Raw genomic sequence first — 17,537 nt, forward strand, 5'->3', positions numbered from 1 at the left:
TCCGGGATTTTCAAATTTCAAATAACCGTGCCTTTCGCAAAGGCAGCATCATCCCGAATAAGCGGGCTACCGCCACAGCGCCACAGTGAATGTAAACAGGGGGAAAACAAGACGAAAGTGTGTTTTTTGTCCGTAATCGGTATCGAAATATCTGTGTTAAAAGTAGTTTGTCTGTTCGTTTTTGGGTGTGCATCTAACGCGCAACATGGCAGATAATTTCGATGATATGTCCAACGATCAGCTGCGGCTGAAGCTGCTCGAGTTCGGCTTGTCCAACATGCCGGTCACAAGCACGACGCGAAAGGTGCTGATCAAAAAGCTACGAAATCACATCTCCACCAACGGAGGAGGCGGAGGCGCTGGGAAGGCACGGCGTGAGACAATCCACCTTACAAAGTACTCTTCCGACGAGGATAGTGAGCCCGTCAGCAGCCAACCCGTTGGCACGAAGAAAACCGCCGTGACCGCGAAAAAGGAGCAGACAAATCGTCGAGCTACGATTGCTAGCGCTGGGACCGCAGCAGCATCAACGAAACTGCCCAAATTCATTTCTGCATCACAACCGACACCGAAGGTCTCCGAAACATTGCCACCGGAGCCGGGATCTGCGTCGAAGCGTCGATCGGGAAGAGTTACCCCGGTAAAGGATAAGGATGTTGCATCATCCGCAGCGTCCACGAAAGCAGCACCGAAAGTACCGGCAATACTCGAGGACTCGGACGACGATATGGTTCCGCTGACACAGTTGACCCAGCGTGAGCGCAAATCGAAGAGCCCTTCGCTGTCTCGCGCTGAGATACTGACTACGTCCTACATACATCAGATGGAGGTGGCCGCCCCGAAGGTTCCGGAACCAATCGAGGAAGAGATGGAGGTGGACGTACCGGAAATGGGGAAGAACGAGCAGGACATGGATGTAATCGTGCTGGATGATGAAGAGGATAGCGATCTTGCCTCGGTTTCGATGCCACCGCCACAGCAACCACCGAAACCAGCGCCAGTGAAAGAGTCCTACAGCCAAACGACATCCGAGACGCGTCGCACATTTACCACCGCCACCACGATGACCGATAGCCGGAAGGGTAAGGAGGAGCGCGTCTTTGCTGAACCGGCCCCGCTGAAGTACGGCACGACGGAACGAACCCTGCCGAAGCCTACCTTTGCATCACCATCGATCCGCAGCAGCATGTCCTCGGCGGTACGTGAAGAAACCGGTCCAAAGTACGACCCAACCGATTCTCCGTATTTAAGCGAGTTCACCAAGCGTCTGTCCCGCTTGCGTGCGGAAGCAGTCCAGCAGCCCGGTGGTGTTTCGCGCGAATCTCCCTCCAGACGGACAATGTTTGAAGGGTCTACTACTACGTCGTCGCTACGATCAACGTACGCGCCACGTGAGGAATACGAAGCTTCATCGTCCTCCCGGTACCGAGCTGGACGACAAACGATGGCTCCCACGGTGTCTACGGCAGGTCGTAGGACAGCAACCGAGACGAGCGGTGTGCGCAGCTCCATGCGGCAGGAGCTGCTGGCACTCGATCGGAAGTACTCGATCCGGAAGATCTTCTACAGCCTCATCATCGTATTGGTGGTCATTTTCCTGTTTGTATTCTTCTTTCTGTAAACTCACATATGTATGCGTTTGTAATCGTTCCACTTTGATTCCCTTTGAAGCCATTTTTAGCCAACTGCATTTCCTAGCTTGGAAACCTAGTAATACTCTCTTCGACACGGACAGTAACGTTCGTGGGTCAATTTTAAAAAGCTAAAATTTATACACGAGGCTTCGTGGCCCCATCCCACCACCTACACAAGCATGGTAGGTTTCTTTTTGTTTTTTTTTTGTTCTTTTGGTCGAATAAACGATATAATATCAAAAAGGGAAAACTGTTTGTTTTTATTATTTTACGCCTTTCACTCCTCTCCATCAAACAACATGATCAATTCACATGTGTCTGTGTGTGTGTACTATTGGTTGCACGCGCGCAAAGACGATTGTATCGTCCAGCAGCGGAGTAGGCTGGATGTAAAGTGGATCTTGTATGGACACTGTTGGCCCCCATTTGCTCCTATATTCGCGATTTTTTGTTCGATTGCTACTATCGTGTTTCGTGATAATAAGTAAACGGTACGTAGAGATTTCGGTTTTTCGTTAGTAACGTGGGTTGTTTTTTCGTTTGTTTAGTTGCAGTGGTTCTTCAAATCCTTTTCGTACGACCCTAACCTAATTTGATTTCTTATTTTTTTCGTTCACCCCTCTCAAAATGCAAGGTTTTGAATAGTTAAAACCAAGACGCTCAATTCCCTCGCAGGCGCTCCACGCACGCACCGTTGCTACTTGCTATAAATGTATACTAGCCGCGCACTAATATTACAAGCTAATAGTAAGGAAGTTTGCAACAAATTAAAAAATCGCTCTTTGTAACTAGAAACTAGCATAACTTTTCTTAAAACACAATGTCACACAACACAGTAATTATTGCACGGGACGGGGGGAGAAAGTTAGGACAGGTGTAGTTTTTCTTAAAAACTCATCTTCCAACTGGACAATTGGCCGGACATACCCATATCGTTGAACGACCGGTCGAGACGCGTTATGGAAGAGCTCGTTAAAACAAAGGTACTAGTTTAGGACAGAACAACAGAAAAATGCACTTCATCCGCCAACGGCCACCGCAAGGTACGTCCGTATGTGTCGTACCCTGGAGGCGTGAATGAAACAGACACGTGGTTCCGCACTGAGATCGGTATAACTCATTCTACACTACACCTTACACGCTAAATATGGCCAAGGAAACAAACGCTAGTATGGAATGTTTAAAAACAAACTAAACCGATGGACACTGGGTACTGGAATGTACGAACACATACAATCGGAGGACTCGAATAGAGATAGAGAGAGATAGAGAGATTGAGAGTGATTCGGCGCAGCCTACTCCGGGGCCCGCGTGTTGCAGTTGCCATGGTAGATCTTCACCGTCCCTTCGCAGTGGAAGTAACTGTCGAAGATGTCGCTGTATCCATGCTCCCGCCACCACGTGCAGAGCTGCCGGTTCCAGACGCAATCCAGCCGATAGATTAGCCCGGGAAACTCGAACCCCATCAGTGTGTAAAAGTCCTGATCGCCCAGATGGCCCTGGAAGGAGTACTTCTCTGCCATGTTTTTCACGGTGGACTCCTTGATGATTTCCTCGTAAATTCGCGACCGTCGAATTCGATCCAGGTGCAGCATAACGACGCCCGAATTCAGCCCCGGATAGCCATGGTGTCGGGGTTCGGATGCGGGCGCTTTCTTGCCTCGCGGCACATCTTTCCCCAACGGTTGTATGTCCGTTGCCGCTGGCACCTTGTCCAGGTAGTACGGGCTGCCGAAGCTGGTTTGCGGATTGTTCATCCGGTACCGGGACAGCACGTGCCGATAGACGGGCGTCAGCTCGGGCGCCAACCCAAACAGCTGGTCCGGTGCGAACTGGTCGAACTGATCGAACAGCTCCTTGACAGACGCCCGGAACACGACGTCACAGTCGATCAGGATCGCCCGGCGCATGTTCCGATCGACGATCCGGTGCAGCCCAAGCGACAGCAGAAATAAGGCATCGCTGTAGTAGCTGCCGGACCGGTAGTTGAACAGTGGCATCATGCCATGCACGATGTCGCTGATTTTCTCCGCACAGTCCCGCACGTCGTACAGCGTGTAGAATGCGGTGCGGTGAAATCGTTCGATCTGCTGCTTGATCAGCTCCTCCGCCGACCGCTCGCTCTGCTCGTCCGTGATCACGTGCAGGTGCAGCTCGATCGTGCTGTACTTGAGCAGGCTGCGCAGGAACAGCTCCAGCTGGCTGTGCAGGATCATGTTTTGGCTTTCCTTCGTGTAGATCAGGAAGATGTTATACTCGGTATCGTTCGTGCCCTTCGAGACGTACTTGACGCGCTTCAGCTTGCTGGCTGCCGCCGCCGCCGACTGCGATGCGTCACCGGTACCATCCTCCCCGACTGCCGCCGTGCCGTTCCGGTGCTTGCCCTCATGGTGCTGATGATGGTGCGGGTGCTGGTTCCGGTGCACTAGGGCGGCCGCCGCCGCCAACCGCTCCGGCACATCCTTCTGCACCAGGTGCCGATTGAAGACGCTACTGTTCGCGTAGATGAACAGCAGAAAGCCGCTGGCCACGATAAACACCAGCAGCGCCTTGTTCATGCCCATCAGACCGATCCGTGGCAGTGCGAGCCACCAGCGCCACCACCGTCGACGTCGTTGCCACCAATCGATGAGAGCCAGAGCTTGCCCGTTGCGTTCCCCCAATCACGCGTCAGCGCCACTGTGCTCCACTGTGTTTACGCTGCTCGCACGTCCCCAGGACAGGGACCTAGTTTCATAATCAGAGCTCGGAGATGGCGTGGCCTCCTTTTGCTAGCGAGATCCTTTTTCCTCCAGGTACGAGCCAAGCACACACACTCACACACACACAGACGCGCGCCGTATCCTAGAAGCACTTCAGCATTATACGACTCGGGCGCGGAATATCTCCTCCACCGTGAGATGATTGCAAATTACAGACCTTTCCAGTGCGATTCAGTGTTCTGTTTGCAGCCCTCGCATTATCCTTTTTTCTGCACTCGATGACATTTCGCGGGGGCTTTCCACCCTTAATTTGCCACCCTCTCGCGCAACTACCCTTCGGCGCAGGGTGGGGGAGGAACGATAGTTGTTGGAAAAGCTGGCCCCCGCCTGACAGCTTCGGTTGTTTTGCAAAACGTCAGCCAGGAGTGGGGGCGCTTTTGACGTTTCGTGTCAAACGGAGGGGCGGTGAGCAAGAAGAATAGAAAACGTAAATAGCAACACACGCACACACTCACACAGAGTCGAGAGGTCAACAAAGGCAATTCAGTTGTGAGTCAGAAAAGAAACGGGTGCGTGGACCTCGGGCGAGTGCGGATTCGAACCGAAGACGGTGTTCACGTTATACGCTTCTCGCAAAGGGTCTCGGTTGTTGTGTTTTGTGGTGAATGAATAGCGCTCGTTCTGTGTGAAACTGCGTGACTCGGTGTGTTCATTTCGCTCGGAGGAGCTGTCAAACGCGCCAGAGCTTGTTTATCTGCTGCTGCTGCTGCTGCTCCTGCGAGACGTCTACATCATCGATTTTTTCCCCACATAGTACGCGCACAACACTCACAGATCTCGGGGGTTTGCGGTTTTGTGAAGGAAAAGTGGCGTTTTCGCGACCCACACGCGTTTGTAAAGTCGATCGGGCACGATAGTGCAGTGAGTGTTTTTTGTGGGGGTGAAACACGGGTGATAAATCCTCCCCCTACCCCACAAAAGAAAGGAGAAAGGTGCACGATGCTCGGCAAGAGCCCCAGCAGCGGGAGCACCAAAGTGGATCACACAAAGAAATAGATCAAGAGCGCGGAAGAGCACACGGAGAGGAGAAGGGAAGGGTGCAGTGTGTGCGTGCCTGTCTGTGTGTGTGTGTGGATAGAAGAAGGCAGGCCAGCTGTTTCAGAAGACGCAGTGGAGGAGTGGCGGCGGCGAAGTTGTGCAAACGAGGCACACATGAGCGCAGCGGGGAAGAAGAAGCACACGTAAGTAATGAATGGGCGAAACTGCGCGGCGGGGTGGGGGAAGAAGGTTTATGGATAACGGATCCAAGAATATATATGCACAGGGGGGTGGGTGGATGGCACCCCAACCCACCCTCAGGCGAGGCAGCTGTAACACAAGCAGCAGCAGCACCAGCAATAGTAATGTACGTAACTACGCAAAAGTTTTTCTCGCCGTTTGCGCAGTGAGACCGGGAAGTGGTGTTACGGCAGGCGAGAGCCGCCGCCGCCGCCGCCACCGCGCCTGGGTTGTGGGTGTTTGTTCGTTCGTTCGTAATTCGATTGGTGTGGTTCACCCTGCGCGCCAGCAACACACGCAGCCGGCCGCAGATAACTGTACTGTATGGGGTTTCGCCTGTTGTTTGCCCTGATTCGCTAAAGGGGCATCGCAATTTACCTTTTGGTGTGTGGCCCCTGTCTCCCGGTAGGGGCGACTCACGTCTCGGTCGTAACATTGGGCTTGGCCTACCTGGCTTGGCCTGCGTTGGTTTGCCCAGCGTGAGCGCAATTGTGATGAGTCAGATACCGCAACCTGTCCGAATTGTTTGTTCTATGATGTGTGGGGAGGGCGGGTAGACGCGCGCACACTATCGGAATTTTCGAACCGTTCCGGCCTGTTCTCTTATCAGAAACGTAGCTCGACAGCCGCCCAACGACCAACGCACTGTACAAAAAGGGCGCATGTATGTATTTCCAATCGGATTTCCCCCGCCCGTTTGTTCTGTTCGCCTTCTCATGGAGCGCGGTGAGCGATAGGTTTTGTTGAATCACACGAAAATTGCATCAACCAGCAACCAAGCAAGCGCTGCGATGCGAGAGAACGGGCCCCGGACCGACCGACACACAATGGTGTAGTGTAAATCACCTTTTCCATGCTATTGCTGCTGCTGCTGCTGCTGCTGCTGCCGCTGTGTGCGATGGCCCTGTGCGAAGTGGATCCACAGCGCACGGTAATGATGGAGGGGGTCGTCGTCGCTTATTAACAGCCAGTCGTTGTCGTCGTGGTCGTCGTGGTCGTGGTCGTCGCCGTCGCCGCATCTAGCCACCCGAACACACTACGTTGCGGTGTGCCGTGTTGGAAGGCAGTGTTTAGGAAAAGGTGGAATTTTGCAACCTCAGGGGCTACTTCGGTTCGGTGTTCTTGGTTTGCCTGGAGGTAGGTGCACACTGCACCGCGAGCACCATGAAAACCCGCAGCAAGAAAAAGCAAGGTTGGTTGAAAGGGTAGAGGTAGAGTTGTTGGGCACCTTGAAGGGCAACCTTGACCACAGCAGCACGACATCGAATATTCACACTGTGCTTTCAGATTGTATGTGTCTGCTGCAGTTATTACTCTCTTATCGAGGGACACCAGTACGGGGAGATTGTTTACCTATCGGTGCAGCGTACAAGTGGACAGAGAGGACTGGAGTGTGTATCTTCGGGCTTGTCGAAGACATCTTCCTATTGTGTGAAGACAGTGCCAATGCATGCCCACTTATCTGTCCTTCTCAGAGTTAGTAGGTCGGTTTCGGATCGGTTGATTGGTTGCGTGTAATCTTCCATATACCACAAGCACGCACACACACACGCGGGTTGCGGCGGTATCTGTGGTTCGAAACAGGCCCCAACTAAATTGGTATCTACTGTGGGGGGATTCACCGCCACACACTGTGTGTATGTGCAGAAGGCTCTCCCGCAGCAAGGCGACCGGTTTTTGGGCTGCGGCTGTTATCACCTTTTTTTTACTTTTATTCAAACGAAAAGCACCATGCAACATGTGGTCCTATGTGCGTGTTATGTTGTTTCGCGAGCGGAAATGAGCTCTGGGGGACTTCTGTTTAAACAAACAGAGACACCCTGCCCTGGTGTTTGTTCAGCGGAGCCGTTTCTAACCGTCTTTCTTCGTTCTGTCTTTCTGTTTTAGCTCTGTTTAACGGCACAAAAAGTGGCAAAGCACCACCACCGGCAACAACAACGCCGCCCCAACCTCGGTCAATCATGGACAGTGCAACCGGGTCCGGTCTGATGGAGGAGTACGATCTGATGAAGCAGCAGAAGTACCGCGTGTACATCTCGAACATAGATAAGGCGCTGAAGAACTTCGAATACTCCAGCGAATGGGCCGATCTCATCTCGGCCCTCGGCAAGCTGAACAAAGTGATCAGCTCGAACGCACAGTATCAGATCATTCCGCGGCGGATCAAAATATCCAAACGCCTGGCACAATGTATGCATCCGGCCCTGCCGTCTGGCGTTCATCTGAAAGCGCTGGAATCGTACGACGTCATCTTCAGCAACATTGGCGTGGAGAGGCTTGCCTCGGAGCTGTTCATCTACAGTGCGGGGCTGTTCCCGTTGCTAGGCTACTCGGCGATGAACGTACGGCCTACGTTGCTTTCCATCTACGAGAAGTATTTCGTGCCGCTGGGTGAGAAGCTACGACCGGCGCTGAGCGGGTTCCTAAGTGGAGTGTTCCCGGGCCTTGAAGCTGGACAGGATCACTTCGAGCGTACCAACCAGCTGCTGGACAAGGTGTGCATCGCCGTGCAGCTCGAATGTTTCTACACCTGTCTGTGGGAGTGCATCGTGACGAATGCGTCCGTGCGACTGCCAGCCATAACGTACGTGCTGGAGCATTACGACAAGAAAGTACCGTGCGCTGCGCAGCGCGAACTGATGGGTAGCAGCGCGGAGCTGATGGTGAATGGGCTGTGCAGTTGCCTGAGCGATGCTGTTATACTGGTGCAGCGCAATACGCTGGAGTTTCTGCTGCTGGCCTTTCCCATGCACGATCCACTGCTGTCGGAGATGTACACAACCCGGCTGGTGAAGACGGCACTGAACACAATCTTGCGGCGGGATATGTCGCTGAATCGGCGACTCTACTCCTGGCTGCTCGGATCCGACACCAGCATGGGCAAACATATGCAGGGAGCGGCAGCCGTAGGTACAGCAGCCGCGTTGCAGGGAAGCTCTACCGAGCCGTACGATCCGAACACGTACTTCGAACGACATGCCAAAAAGCGCTTGATAGCCGCCTTCAAGATGGTGCTAAAGGAAAGCATTGCGCACACTCCGGTCGATCTGAGCCCGTACCGGATACTGATATCGCTGCTGGACAAGGCCGAAATAGGGCTGCGCATTCTGGACGATGTGCTGTGTGACATTATTCGTGCAATATCGCTGTGCAACGGCAATCTGGAGGTGCAAAAGTCGGCCAACTTGCTGTTCTCGACGTTTGACCCGGCCTACATCTGGAACTACATGGCGCGGCTGTACCGTGAGGCGGCAACCCGACCGGAAAGGCAACGCACCGACACGGATCCGATACGGATCGATTCCGGCCCGGCCACCACGGTGGAGGTGTGTCATCTGACCGAGTTCCTGCTGGAAACGCTCTCGCTGGAGATGTACAACGAGACCACGCGCGTCCATCTGCCCAAGTTCCTACTGTCGCTGATCCGCATGCTTACCACGTACGAAAGCAACATGCACTCGATTGAGGTGGGCTCGTCGTTGCGGTTGCTGGTAAAGATCGTCTCCAAAATCCAGCCCATGATCATGTCCGAGAAGGTGCTGGATCTTTCGATAAGCAGGGGGACCAGTGCAACGCCTCAGAATGGTGGCGGGCTGCAGAGTGGCGAGGCGGCGAAGGAGTGTAACAATCTGGAAAAGAGCAGCAGTGATTCGAAAATACACGAAACCTCTCTGCAGGTGATGGAAAATGGACCCTTTCAGCGGTCCAGCTCCAGCCAGGGACTGCATAAAAAGGGCAGGAGTGGAGGTTCGGGAGGATCGGGCAGTGGAAAGTACAGCAAGAAGAGCAAAAAGTCCAAGTCATACACAAAGCTGAGCGAGCTTAGCTCGAGCCGGGAGGGCTCACTGAAGGGTAGCAAAACGAAGATCAACCGGGCCGAGTCGGAGTTGAAGATTACTGGAGCGAGCTCGACGCCAAACTTGGAGAACGATGTCGCCGGTGTGAATGGCAGCGAGTTGGCAAGTGGCGCCGAAGAGGACACAATGGAGAGGAAACGGTTTAGCTGTAGCAGTAGCAGCAGCACGAGTAGCAGCAGTAGTAGCAGCTACAGCAGTAACTCAAACAGCACTCGAAGCCGCAGCAGCACTGGCAGTGTAGCGGAGGAAGCGGGAGTCGCGGGGAAAGGAATCATCATACAGGTGCAACCCTCGGATGCTGGTTCCGTTGGTTCGGCGATCGCGCAACTACCCGACTGTCCCATTCTGGATCGGTGCATACGACAGTATGTGTCGTTTTTCGAGCTGTACATCTGCCGGAAGCTGCTATCGCAAGTGGACGGCTCCGGCGGAGAGCATGTCAGTCTGCAGGACAACGTTATTCTCAATGCAAACGATCCCGCTGGTGGCTTGGCGTCTGCGAACGATCAGGACCTGGTGGTGATAAACACGCTGATTTGCGAGCTGGAAGAAGTGTTTGAAACACTGCTGACAAACTCCCAATCATCACGCGTAAAGCTGACTGCCATGCTGGCCCAATCGGTGGAAGGACGCTCCAGTGCGACTAGTACGAAGACGCCAAACCGAGAGCTGAACCGCAAGCAGGAGTACGAAATAGCGCAGCTGGTGCGCGGCAATGAAAAATTGTCCCGCGTGTCGCTTACTTCGATCAGCGAGTCGCTAAGAAACGCACTTAAGCTAGCGTGCAATGTGCTGACGGAAATGTCATCGTTTCCCAGCTACCGCAATGAAACAGGCAACACGGAGCGGCTGGACGATGTGCCCGGCTGGCTGAAGGCATTGACCGTGCTGGCAATCTTTGTTAACGATCTCGATACGCAACTGTCGGCAGCGCAAACGCTAATCGATATGATTGGGCTGCTGCGAACGAACGGGAAGAAATCTTCCAAGGATTCCGGCAACGGCAAAACGATCGTGCTCATGATGCCGCTGTTGAAGCTGTCGCACGTAAACTGTCTGGAAAGGCGCACGAAAGTGTTCCAAGTGCTGACCACCATGCTTTGGGACTATCTGGATGCGTCGCGACCCGAGGCACGCGCCATTAGTTTGCTGCTATATCGCATACACAATTGCCTGGATAGTCGTTTTACGGAGGACGTCATCATCAATCGACTGCTGGTGCCGCAAACCCTGTTTGACGATGATGAAACGGCCGAGGCACACTATCGCGGTGTGGTGGAGCGTACGGTACGGCGGAAGGATCCGTCCGCTCTGCACGCCCTGTGGCAAACGCCGGTGCTGGCAAAAACGGAACTGAAGATTGATTCGGAGGGTTTCCGAAAGTTTCAACTGCTGTGGAAGCTCGGCCGTGACACGTATCACGGGAATGAGTTTGAGAAGCTTCTCTTCTTGGTGCTGGATTCGCTCACCCTGCCGCGGAATGTGTCGATTCAGGTGAAAACTGCCAACTGGTTGCGGGAAGCGCTGGTGCGTGGAGATATAGGACGAATCTTGAAGTTGTTGCTGAAGATTCTGCTCAACGAAAGCACGAAACGTTTGAGCGTTTTCTGCCCGAAGCGTTTGCGTGGTACGGGAGGAGAGTTTGAGGACGGTGGGGCAGCAAACGGTGGTTCGGTGAGCGAGTGGGAGAAGGAGCTGCTAGCCGACGCGGATGTGCAGCTGAATCAGGCTTGCTTTGCGGTCAGTTCCGAAGACGGTCAGATACGGTACCATATGGATCCGGCGGCCGGATTGGGCAAGAAGCGTAGTCCGATCAGATCGATACAGAAGAAGATATTTGGTGTCTCGATTGGCGGTGGAGGCAGTGGAAGCTCGAAGGGAGGCGATCCGGGACGTTCCAGCGCTCCCGGAAGCAGTGGTCAGTTGATCGTGTCCAATTACGTGACGAACGAGAGTGTTGGAAAGAAGACGGCTCAGCAATCGTCCGAGCTGGGAGACGATGGAGGCCAGTATGGGAAAATATCGGTAATTATCAATCCACTAGAATCGGACCAACTACCGGGGTGTAGCATTGCGGGTCAACCGTCGAAAGGCAATGGAATGAGAAATCGATCCAACTCTATGGGTCTTTTGGCGGCGGGTGACATGGACAGCGGTATATCGGAACCGAGCTCACTGGCTACCCCCGGCGGAAGTTCGTCCCAGTTCGGCAAGAAGGAATTCCATCGATCAACATCCGACCTCGATGACACAAACGACAGTGAGTCTGATTTTCCAGGCCATGGACGGGGAAAGCAACGAAACGGTCGATTACGAGGCTCGGAGGGATACGTCGATAACGAACCAATCAAACGGTACGTGGAGGACGGTCCGATCGTGGACTTTATCAGCAAATCAAGCGACCGATTTCGGAATCGCAAAACGTACCTCATCTCGTCGGGAAATCTTTCTGGAGCGGGTGAAGACTCGCTACTTTCTGGATCTTCCTACACGCTGACTAATGGACTGTCACCGTCGGTAAATGGAACAATAACGACCGACGAAATCATGAACGAGGATGGAAGCATCACGATGACCACAACCACCACCACCAGTGCGTCGGGAGATTATACAGGCCATGAGGAGGACAAGCCCGCACCCAAGGTGACGTTCACACGCATCAAGAGCTGGCGAAACGGGAACAAACTGTATCCCTTCCATACGCACTTTCTCGTGTACGAGTCGGTGTTCAACACGAAGCAGGTGCTCTACACGATCGAAACGCTGCGAAACATCCTCACGAATGATGCTCGCTTCTTTCTCTGCCTCTCGGTAACGACGTCCGTCTCGAGTGGACACATCAAGTCGTTGCTGCTGCGCCACCGGCGCAACATCTTTGGCAAGGGCTTTACGGAGGCACGGGACGACTCGGAGCATCAGCATCTGTACCGTGGAAGCATGTACCTGGAGGTGATCCTCACCGTGCTGCTGTACTACACGCGCAGCTACCAGACCGATCAGGGTAGAGACGGCAAGGGAAGACAGCCCTCGCGTGACGATTTCAACACGAACGCAAAGATCCAGCTCGAGTGCATCGAGCTGATGACCACGATCTTCGGCGAACTGCTAGCCGTGGTGCGAGATGTGGGTAAAAATCTCGCCAACTACGTAGCGGACCTGCTGGAGAAGTGCAAGGTGCAGAAGATTGTGCTGTACTGCTTGGCGTCGTCGGTGAACTACTTCTCAAGCCCCGGTGGGTATACCTGTCCCGCGGACGAGGTTCTTCGCTACAGCGATCCGGAAAGTACGCGACAAAATGCGGAAGCATATCAGATAGAGCTGTTGCGCTTGCTGCTTGCCGTTTTGAAGTTAGAGCACGAAATTACACTCCAACGCGCGGATGGAGCCGAGGGAGCACCGACAACCGGAGCATCCGGAACGACCAGCGTTGGTGGCTCTTCCACGGCAGCGGCCAGCAAGGGCGGTACAGCCACCAACTCGAGCGCTTCGCCCACGAAAGTGGCACCGGAAACGAAGCGTACCTATCGATACGCTCCGAACTTGCTGCTCGCCCAACAGCCCATGTTCCTGTCTACTATCCTGTCCGCACTGGCGTGCGATCGGTTGCAGCACGTGCACAAAAACTGGACCGATATGATAACGGCCTGTTTGACCTGCCTGCCGCCCGGCAATCTTACCAACATCGTGATCAGCGTCATTCACCAGCTGTGCATCAACCTGGACCGGGTGACGCGTCGCGACCGCATTCTCGTGCAATCGATCGACTACATCGTCTCGCAGCTGGAAGCAATCACCGTTCTTGCCCACTACTGCCTGTTAGATAGCTCGCAACAGATTTCCCTAGCCAGTATGTTCAATGCGTCGACCGGTTCGAGCAACGGATTGACGGCTGCAGCCGCGAACCAGTCGGGCCAGATCATCAACAACATAATGAACGTGTTCCTGTCCTACTCGTCCTCGCTGCTGAGCGGTGGCATCAATCAGCAGGTGAAGAAGAGCCACCAGGAGGTGGCTAAAGCGGCGATCCTGAGCCATCTGCCTCGCATCATCATCACCATCGCAACGCTTTGGGAGACTAGCATCAGTGAGTTCCGGCGGGTGAAGCATCAGCTGCTCGAGTTCCTTAGCCCGATCTCGATGCACTACGGCACCAACTTCCTGACCGCGATCGCTGTTGCCTGGTATGAGCGAAGCAATAGCGATGCGACGACGTCGACGACGGGCAAGGCGTCATCCTCCACGTCGGTGGTGGGGGCAGACGGGGCGGGCAGTGAAGCGCCGGATGTGGATTTCTTCGACATTATGTCCAAAGCGCTGCCCCAAGCGAGCGACAATCAGCTGCTGCTGGTGAAACTGATCACCGGCATTCGGATCATGTCGGTGGATTCGTTCATTCAAACGATGCATCAGGTCATAAAGAGTCCACCGCCAATCTACCAGCCTCCGGCGGGACTCAACCTGGAGGTGAGCGCACTGGAGCTGCTGTACTTCTTCCTCATATCCGGTGTCTCACCTGCTCAGTACACAGACTGTTGGAGTTCGTTGTACGCGCTGCTGAAAGATTGTTTGGCGCTGCAGATAACGGCCCAGTTTGTGGCACTCTCGATACTGAACGAGTTCGTGCAGCGCTGTCCCACGATGCCGTTCTCGGACAAGAAGGATCTGCGCGATCTGCACGACGTGACGTCGCGTCTGGTGGAAGCGGTTTCGAACGTAGCCGGCTCCTGTCTCGAACAAACCACCTGGTTAAGGAGGAACCTCTCGGTGAAGGAGGAGTTCAGTTCGATCGAAAGCACCGGCAAGGATGGGCTGCTGATGCCGTCCAGCCAGCACTACTCGATACAGGCACAGTCGATTTTGGCCTCCCTTCTAGCGTCCCTGCTCGATGTGGCGTTCAGCTCGCAGGAGAAGGACAAGGTGACGACGATCGTCACCGGTGTCATGTACAATATTGTGCCTTACCTTAAAACGCACACCGTGAAGAACATTCCGACGTTTCATGCCTGCTCGAATCTGTTGGCTAGCTTGAGCACGTATCAGGTAGATATAGTTAACAATAGTGGTTGGTTGTAACGTGCACCGTAAACTAACCCACGGTTTTATCTTGTTATAGTACATTCGGAAAGCTTGGAGGAAGGATGCGCTCGATCTGCTACTGGATACGGCTTTCTTCCAAATGGACAGTCGCTGCTTGCCGTACTGGAAAACTATCCTTGATAGTTTGATGACCTGTGATAATACTACCTTTAGAGATCTTATGAGTAAGTACGCGGCGCAGGCGTGGCGCGATCTTCAGCAAATGGCAATGCGCATTCTAACAAAACGTCGTTGCTCTCTTCCCAGATCGTTTACCATTAGCACAGACGGGAACGCTGAATATATTTACGTCCAAGGAGCAGGAATATGAACAGCGTGCTCTGCTACTGAAGCGACTCGCTTTCATCATTTTCTGCAGCGAAGTCGATCAGTACCACAAATATATGCCGGAAATTCAAGGTAGCGTATTCGGTAGGGGGTATGGTCAATGATGGTGAACGTTTTTACGAATTACGATGCTGTGTCTGTTTGATTGCAGAGCAACTTGCCAACAGTTTGCGATTGCCCCAGGTCGTACCGTTGATTCAGTCGGCGGTGTTCCTGTGCTTCCGGGTGCTGCTGCTGCGTATGTCGGCGGACCACGTGACCAGCCTGTGGCCGATCATTATTGCCGAAATGGTGCAAGTGTTCCTCTCCATCGAGCAGGAGCTCATGACGGACACGGAAGAATTTAGGTATGAGTTGGGTTTTGTAACCATTAGTAACAGATTCTTCTCTACGCTTCGATGTGGATCTTTTATGGTTTAACAAATTTGTGTTTTTTATGTAGTGTTAATCCTTCTGTTCGGTTCTATCGTACTATCGGTTCTATAGTTTTGTTTTTAGATATTTTGATTTCATAATTACTCTTGTTCTTTTCCTGTAACCTCCTCTACGCTCTATTTGTTGTTGGTATGCGGGACCCCCCGGATTAGCCGTGGCGTCTGCATTTATATATTGTTTTTAGTGGTTGGATATTACATTCTCGGGCGTACTCAGTTCACTGTTGATTTGCTGACTAAATATGCGCATTTTCTCTTTGTCTTTTTCCACTGTTTTCACATACACCAAAACCAAAAAAAAATCACTGTTCCTTCATTGGTTGTTTGTATTTCGTCATTTTGATACTGAAACACCATCATCCCCCAACCTTGCAATAACAGGTCCCAATCGAGGTAAGAATGACATGAATATGCACACACAAAAAGCGAAAACCGACACACACACAATACACAGCCACAAACGCACACTTGTGGTTATTAATCGAAAACACACTGCACGAATCGGGGACGAGGGGACGTGATCGTGGCCATGACAACGCAGTGTATTTCGAAGGGATTTTAGTTGTAGTTTAGAAGCAGAGGGCGCTCGACAAGAGTACATGTTAGTGATTCTTTCTTCTTTTCTATTTTGGGGTCAACTTTTCTCAGTCAACATATTCGCATGCTGTCGGGACTGGATACGGCCTGGGTCACGAACACGAATAACGGGCTCTACTCGTACGGGCATCCGCACTGGCGAATGGTGCAGCTGGAGACGGCCAAGTTGCTAGAGTTGGGTTGCGTTTTGCCGGCCACCATTTTGCCACACTTCCAAATGTAAGCAAAAGGGGTACGCCTAACACCGTAGGATCTTTGAGAGTAATTTGTGCGTTTTGTTCGCCCTTTTTCTTGTCAGGTATCGATGGGCATTCGTTAGCAGTCAGAACGAGAACCTCCACAAAACGGGCGGTTACGATGAGAAGAAAATGGCCTTCATACCTCACGTCTCGAGAATATCTCAGTTAATGGATCTTCGCTACACATCTCACTCGCCGGTAAGTAGTCTCAGTGCGGCATGTTCCAGGCATTTTAATGCAAAATCTGCATGTCCTCCCACCAACAGAAAACGCAAACGACCAAAGGCAAGCACATCATGCTGACCTGCCAGTCGATCAACACGCTGCAGGACCTATACGGCTTCTTCTCGACACTCTCGATGCGCTGGCCCTCGCACATTTCGTACAGTGACACGGAGAAGGACACGAAGCAATGCTTGGAGGAGGTAGAGCACGTACTGGCACTGGACTTTCTGGAGAAAATCCCCTCGACTAAATAGTAGCAGCAATCTTACTTCTAGTAATAGCACTTCTTACAGTAAAAGAGTGAAAGAGAGCGCGAGCGAACAGCAGGGACACGCCACACTGGGTTAGCGCCAGTCGACGACCACGCAATCCATCACCATTCGAAACCGATTCGTGATTTACTTCAGTATTTTTTTGTAACTCTCCTCGAGTAGAAGCAGTAGGACCCATGGCAGGCCAGAGTGTGCTCGTAATTTGCTGTAGTGTAAGTGCTCCGTTCTTTCCCTCCCCTTTGGTGAGCTCCATTTCTCATAGTCAATTCGAGAGCATTGATCCTGTTTCCGACAAAGAGTGGTGAATCCTTTGGCAATTCTCTACGCTGATAAGATTAACATAATTTAGTATTTCGCGCAACCGAAAGGCACGAACTGAGTAGAAACCCGGTTGTGCCGGTCTTGAACGTGTGTGTGTGTGTGTCTCTGCGTGTGTCTAAGTATGTGTGTGTGTGTATATGTTTATGTGATTTTAAGATATTACGACCATATTTGACCTATCAATGTTTCTAAATATTCGTCTAATCGAGAGAGAGAGGGGCACGTGTTGGTTGAGAGATATTGGTAGTGTGAAAATGCAATTGCGAGGAGTAGTGCAGTGGGGGAGGTGTGTGCGTGTGTGGCGGAAACGAAGTGTGATGTTAACAAGTAAGGTCAAGATAATGATAACCGTTAGACGAATGTTGTATGTATGCTTTATCTATAGATGCAAGAAGTAATCGGAAGGGCGCAGAAGAATGTTATCGTAATTTATGATTGATGCGTTAAGCAAAGAATGATTCAATAAAATGATCAATAAAAGCTGTTTCAAATACATTTTTATCAAAAAAAAGAAGAAAATTAATTACTGATTTGCAAAACGAGAAGACACAAAG

The 17,537-nt window shown here is 52.4% G+C and overlaps 3 protein-coding genes across 5 annotated transcripts; 2 read left to right on the forward strand and 1 right to left on the reverse strand.

Moving 5' to 3' along the window:
- The first annotated feature begins 35 nt into the window (after positions 1 to 35).
- Positions 36 to 1,884, forward strand: LOC120893805 (otefin). The gene has a single exon (XM_040295917.1). The coding sequence runs from the start codon at positions 206 to 208 to the stop codon at positions 1,619 to 1,621; it is 1,416 nt and encodes a 471-aa protein (XP_040151851.1). The 5' UTR covers positions 36 to 205; the 3' UTR covers positions 1,622 to 1,884.
- Positions 1,871 to 4,774, reverse strand: LOC120893808 (xyloside xylosyltransferase 1). The gene is made up of 2 exons (XM_040295921.1): positions 4,554 to 4,774; positions 1,871 to 4,478 (listed from the first exon to the last, which is right to left on the reverse strand). Exon 2 carries the CDS (start codon positions 4,196 to 4,198, stop codon positions 2,930 to 2,932), a length of 1,269 nt encoding a protein of 422 aa, XP_040151855.1. The 5' UTR covers positions 4,199 to 4,478; positions 4,554 to 4,774; the 3' UTR covers positions 1,871 to 2,929.
- A 129-nt stretch (positions 4,775 to 4,903) lies between these two features.
- LOC120893801 (protein dopey-1 homolog) lies at positions 4,904 to 17,478 on the forward strand. Of its 3 annotated transcripts, none has more exons than XM_040295912.1 (9): positions 4,904 to 5,577; positions 7,502 to 14,511; positions 14,585 to 14,732; positions 14,815 to 14,967; positions 15,047 to 15,242; positions 15,711 to 15,722; positions 15,978 to 16,145; positions 16,225 to 16,363; positions 16,432 to 16,644. In XM_040295912.1, the coding sequence occupies exons 2-9, from the start codon at positions 7,576 to 7,578 to the stop codon at positions 16,642 to 16,644; spliced, it is 7,965 nt and encodes a 2,654-aa protein (XP_040151846.1). In that variant the 5' UTR covers positions 4,904 to 5,577; positions 7,502 to 7,575. The 3 variants fall into 3 exon arrangements, with proteins under 3 accessions (XP_040151846.1, XP_040151844.1, XP_040151845.1); XM_040295910.1 differs by lacking the exon at positions 4,904 to 5,577 and adding an exon at positions 6,525 to 6,806 and having other exon boundaries at positions 16,432 to 17,478; XM_040295911.1 differs by lacking the exons at positions 4,904 to 5,577; positions 15,711 to 15,722 and adding an exon at positions 6,525 to 6,806 and having other exon boundaries at positions 16,432 to 17,478.
- The last annotated feature ends 59 nt before the right edge of the window (positions 17,479 to 17,537 follow it).

This window comes from Anopheles arabiensis, chromosome 2 (assembly GCF_016920715.1).
Source record: "Anopheles arabiensis isolate DONGOLA chromosome 2, AaraD3, whole genome shotgun sequence".
Lineage (NCBI taxonomy): Eukaryota > Metazoa > Arthropoda > Insecta > Diptera > Culicidae > Anopheles > Anopheles arabiensis.

Coding starts and splice junctions, on each gene's coding strand:
- LOC120893805 (XM_040295917.1), top strand. CDS start 206: ATGGCAGATAATTTCGATGATATGTCCAACGATCAGCTGCGGCTGAAG.
- LOC120893801 (XM_040295910.1), top strand. CDS start 6,779: ATGAAAACCCGCAGCAAGAAAAAGCAAG. Junction 6,807..7,501: donor CCGCAGCAAGAAAAAGCAAG/GTTGGTTGAAAG, acceptor TTTCTGTTTTAG/CTCTGTTTAACGGCACAAAA. Junction 16,146..16,224: donor ATTTTGCCACACTTCCAAAT/GTAAGCAAAAGG, acceptor TTTTCTTGTCAG/GTATCGATGGGCATTCGTTA.
- LOC120893808 (XM_040295921.1), bottom strand. CDS start 4,198: ATGGGCATGAACAAGGCGCTGCTGGTGTTTATCGTGGCCAGCGGCTTT.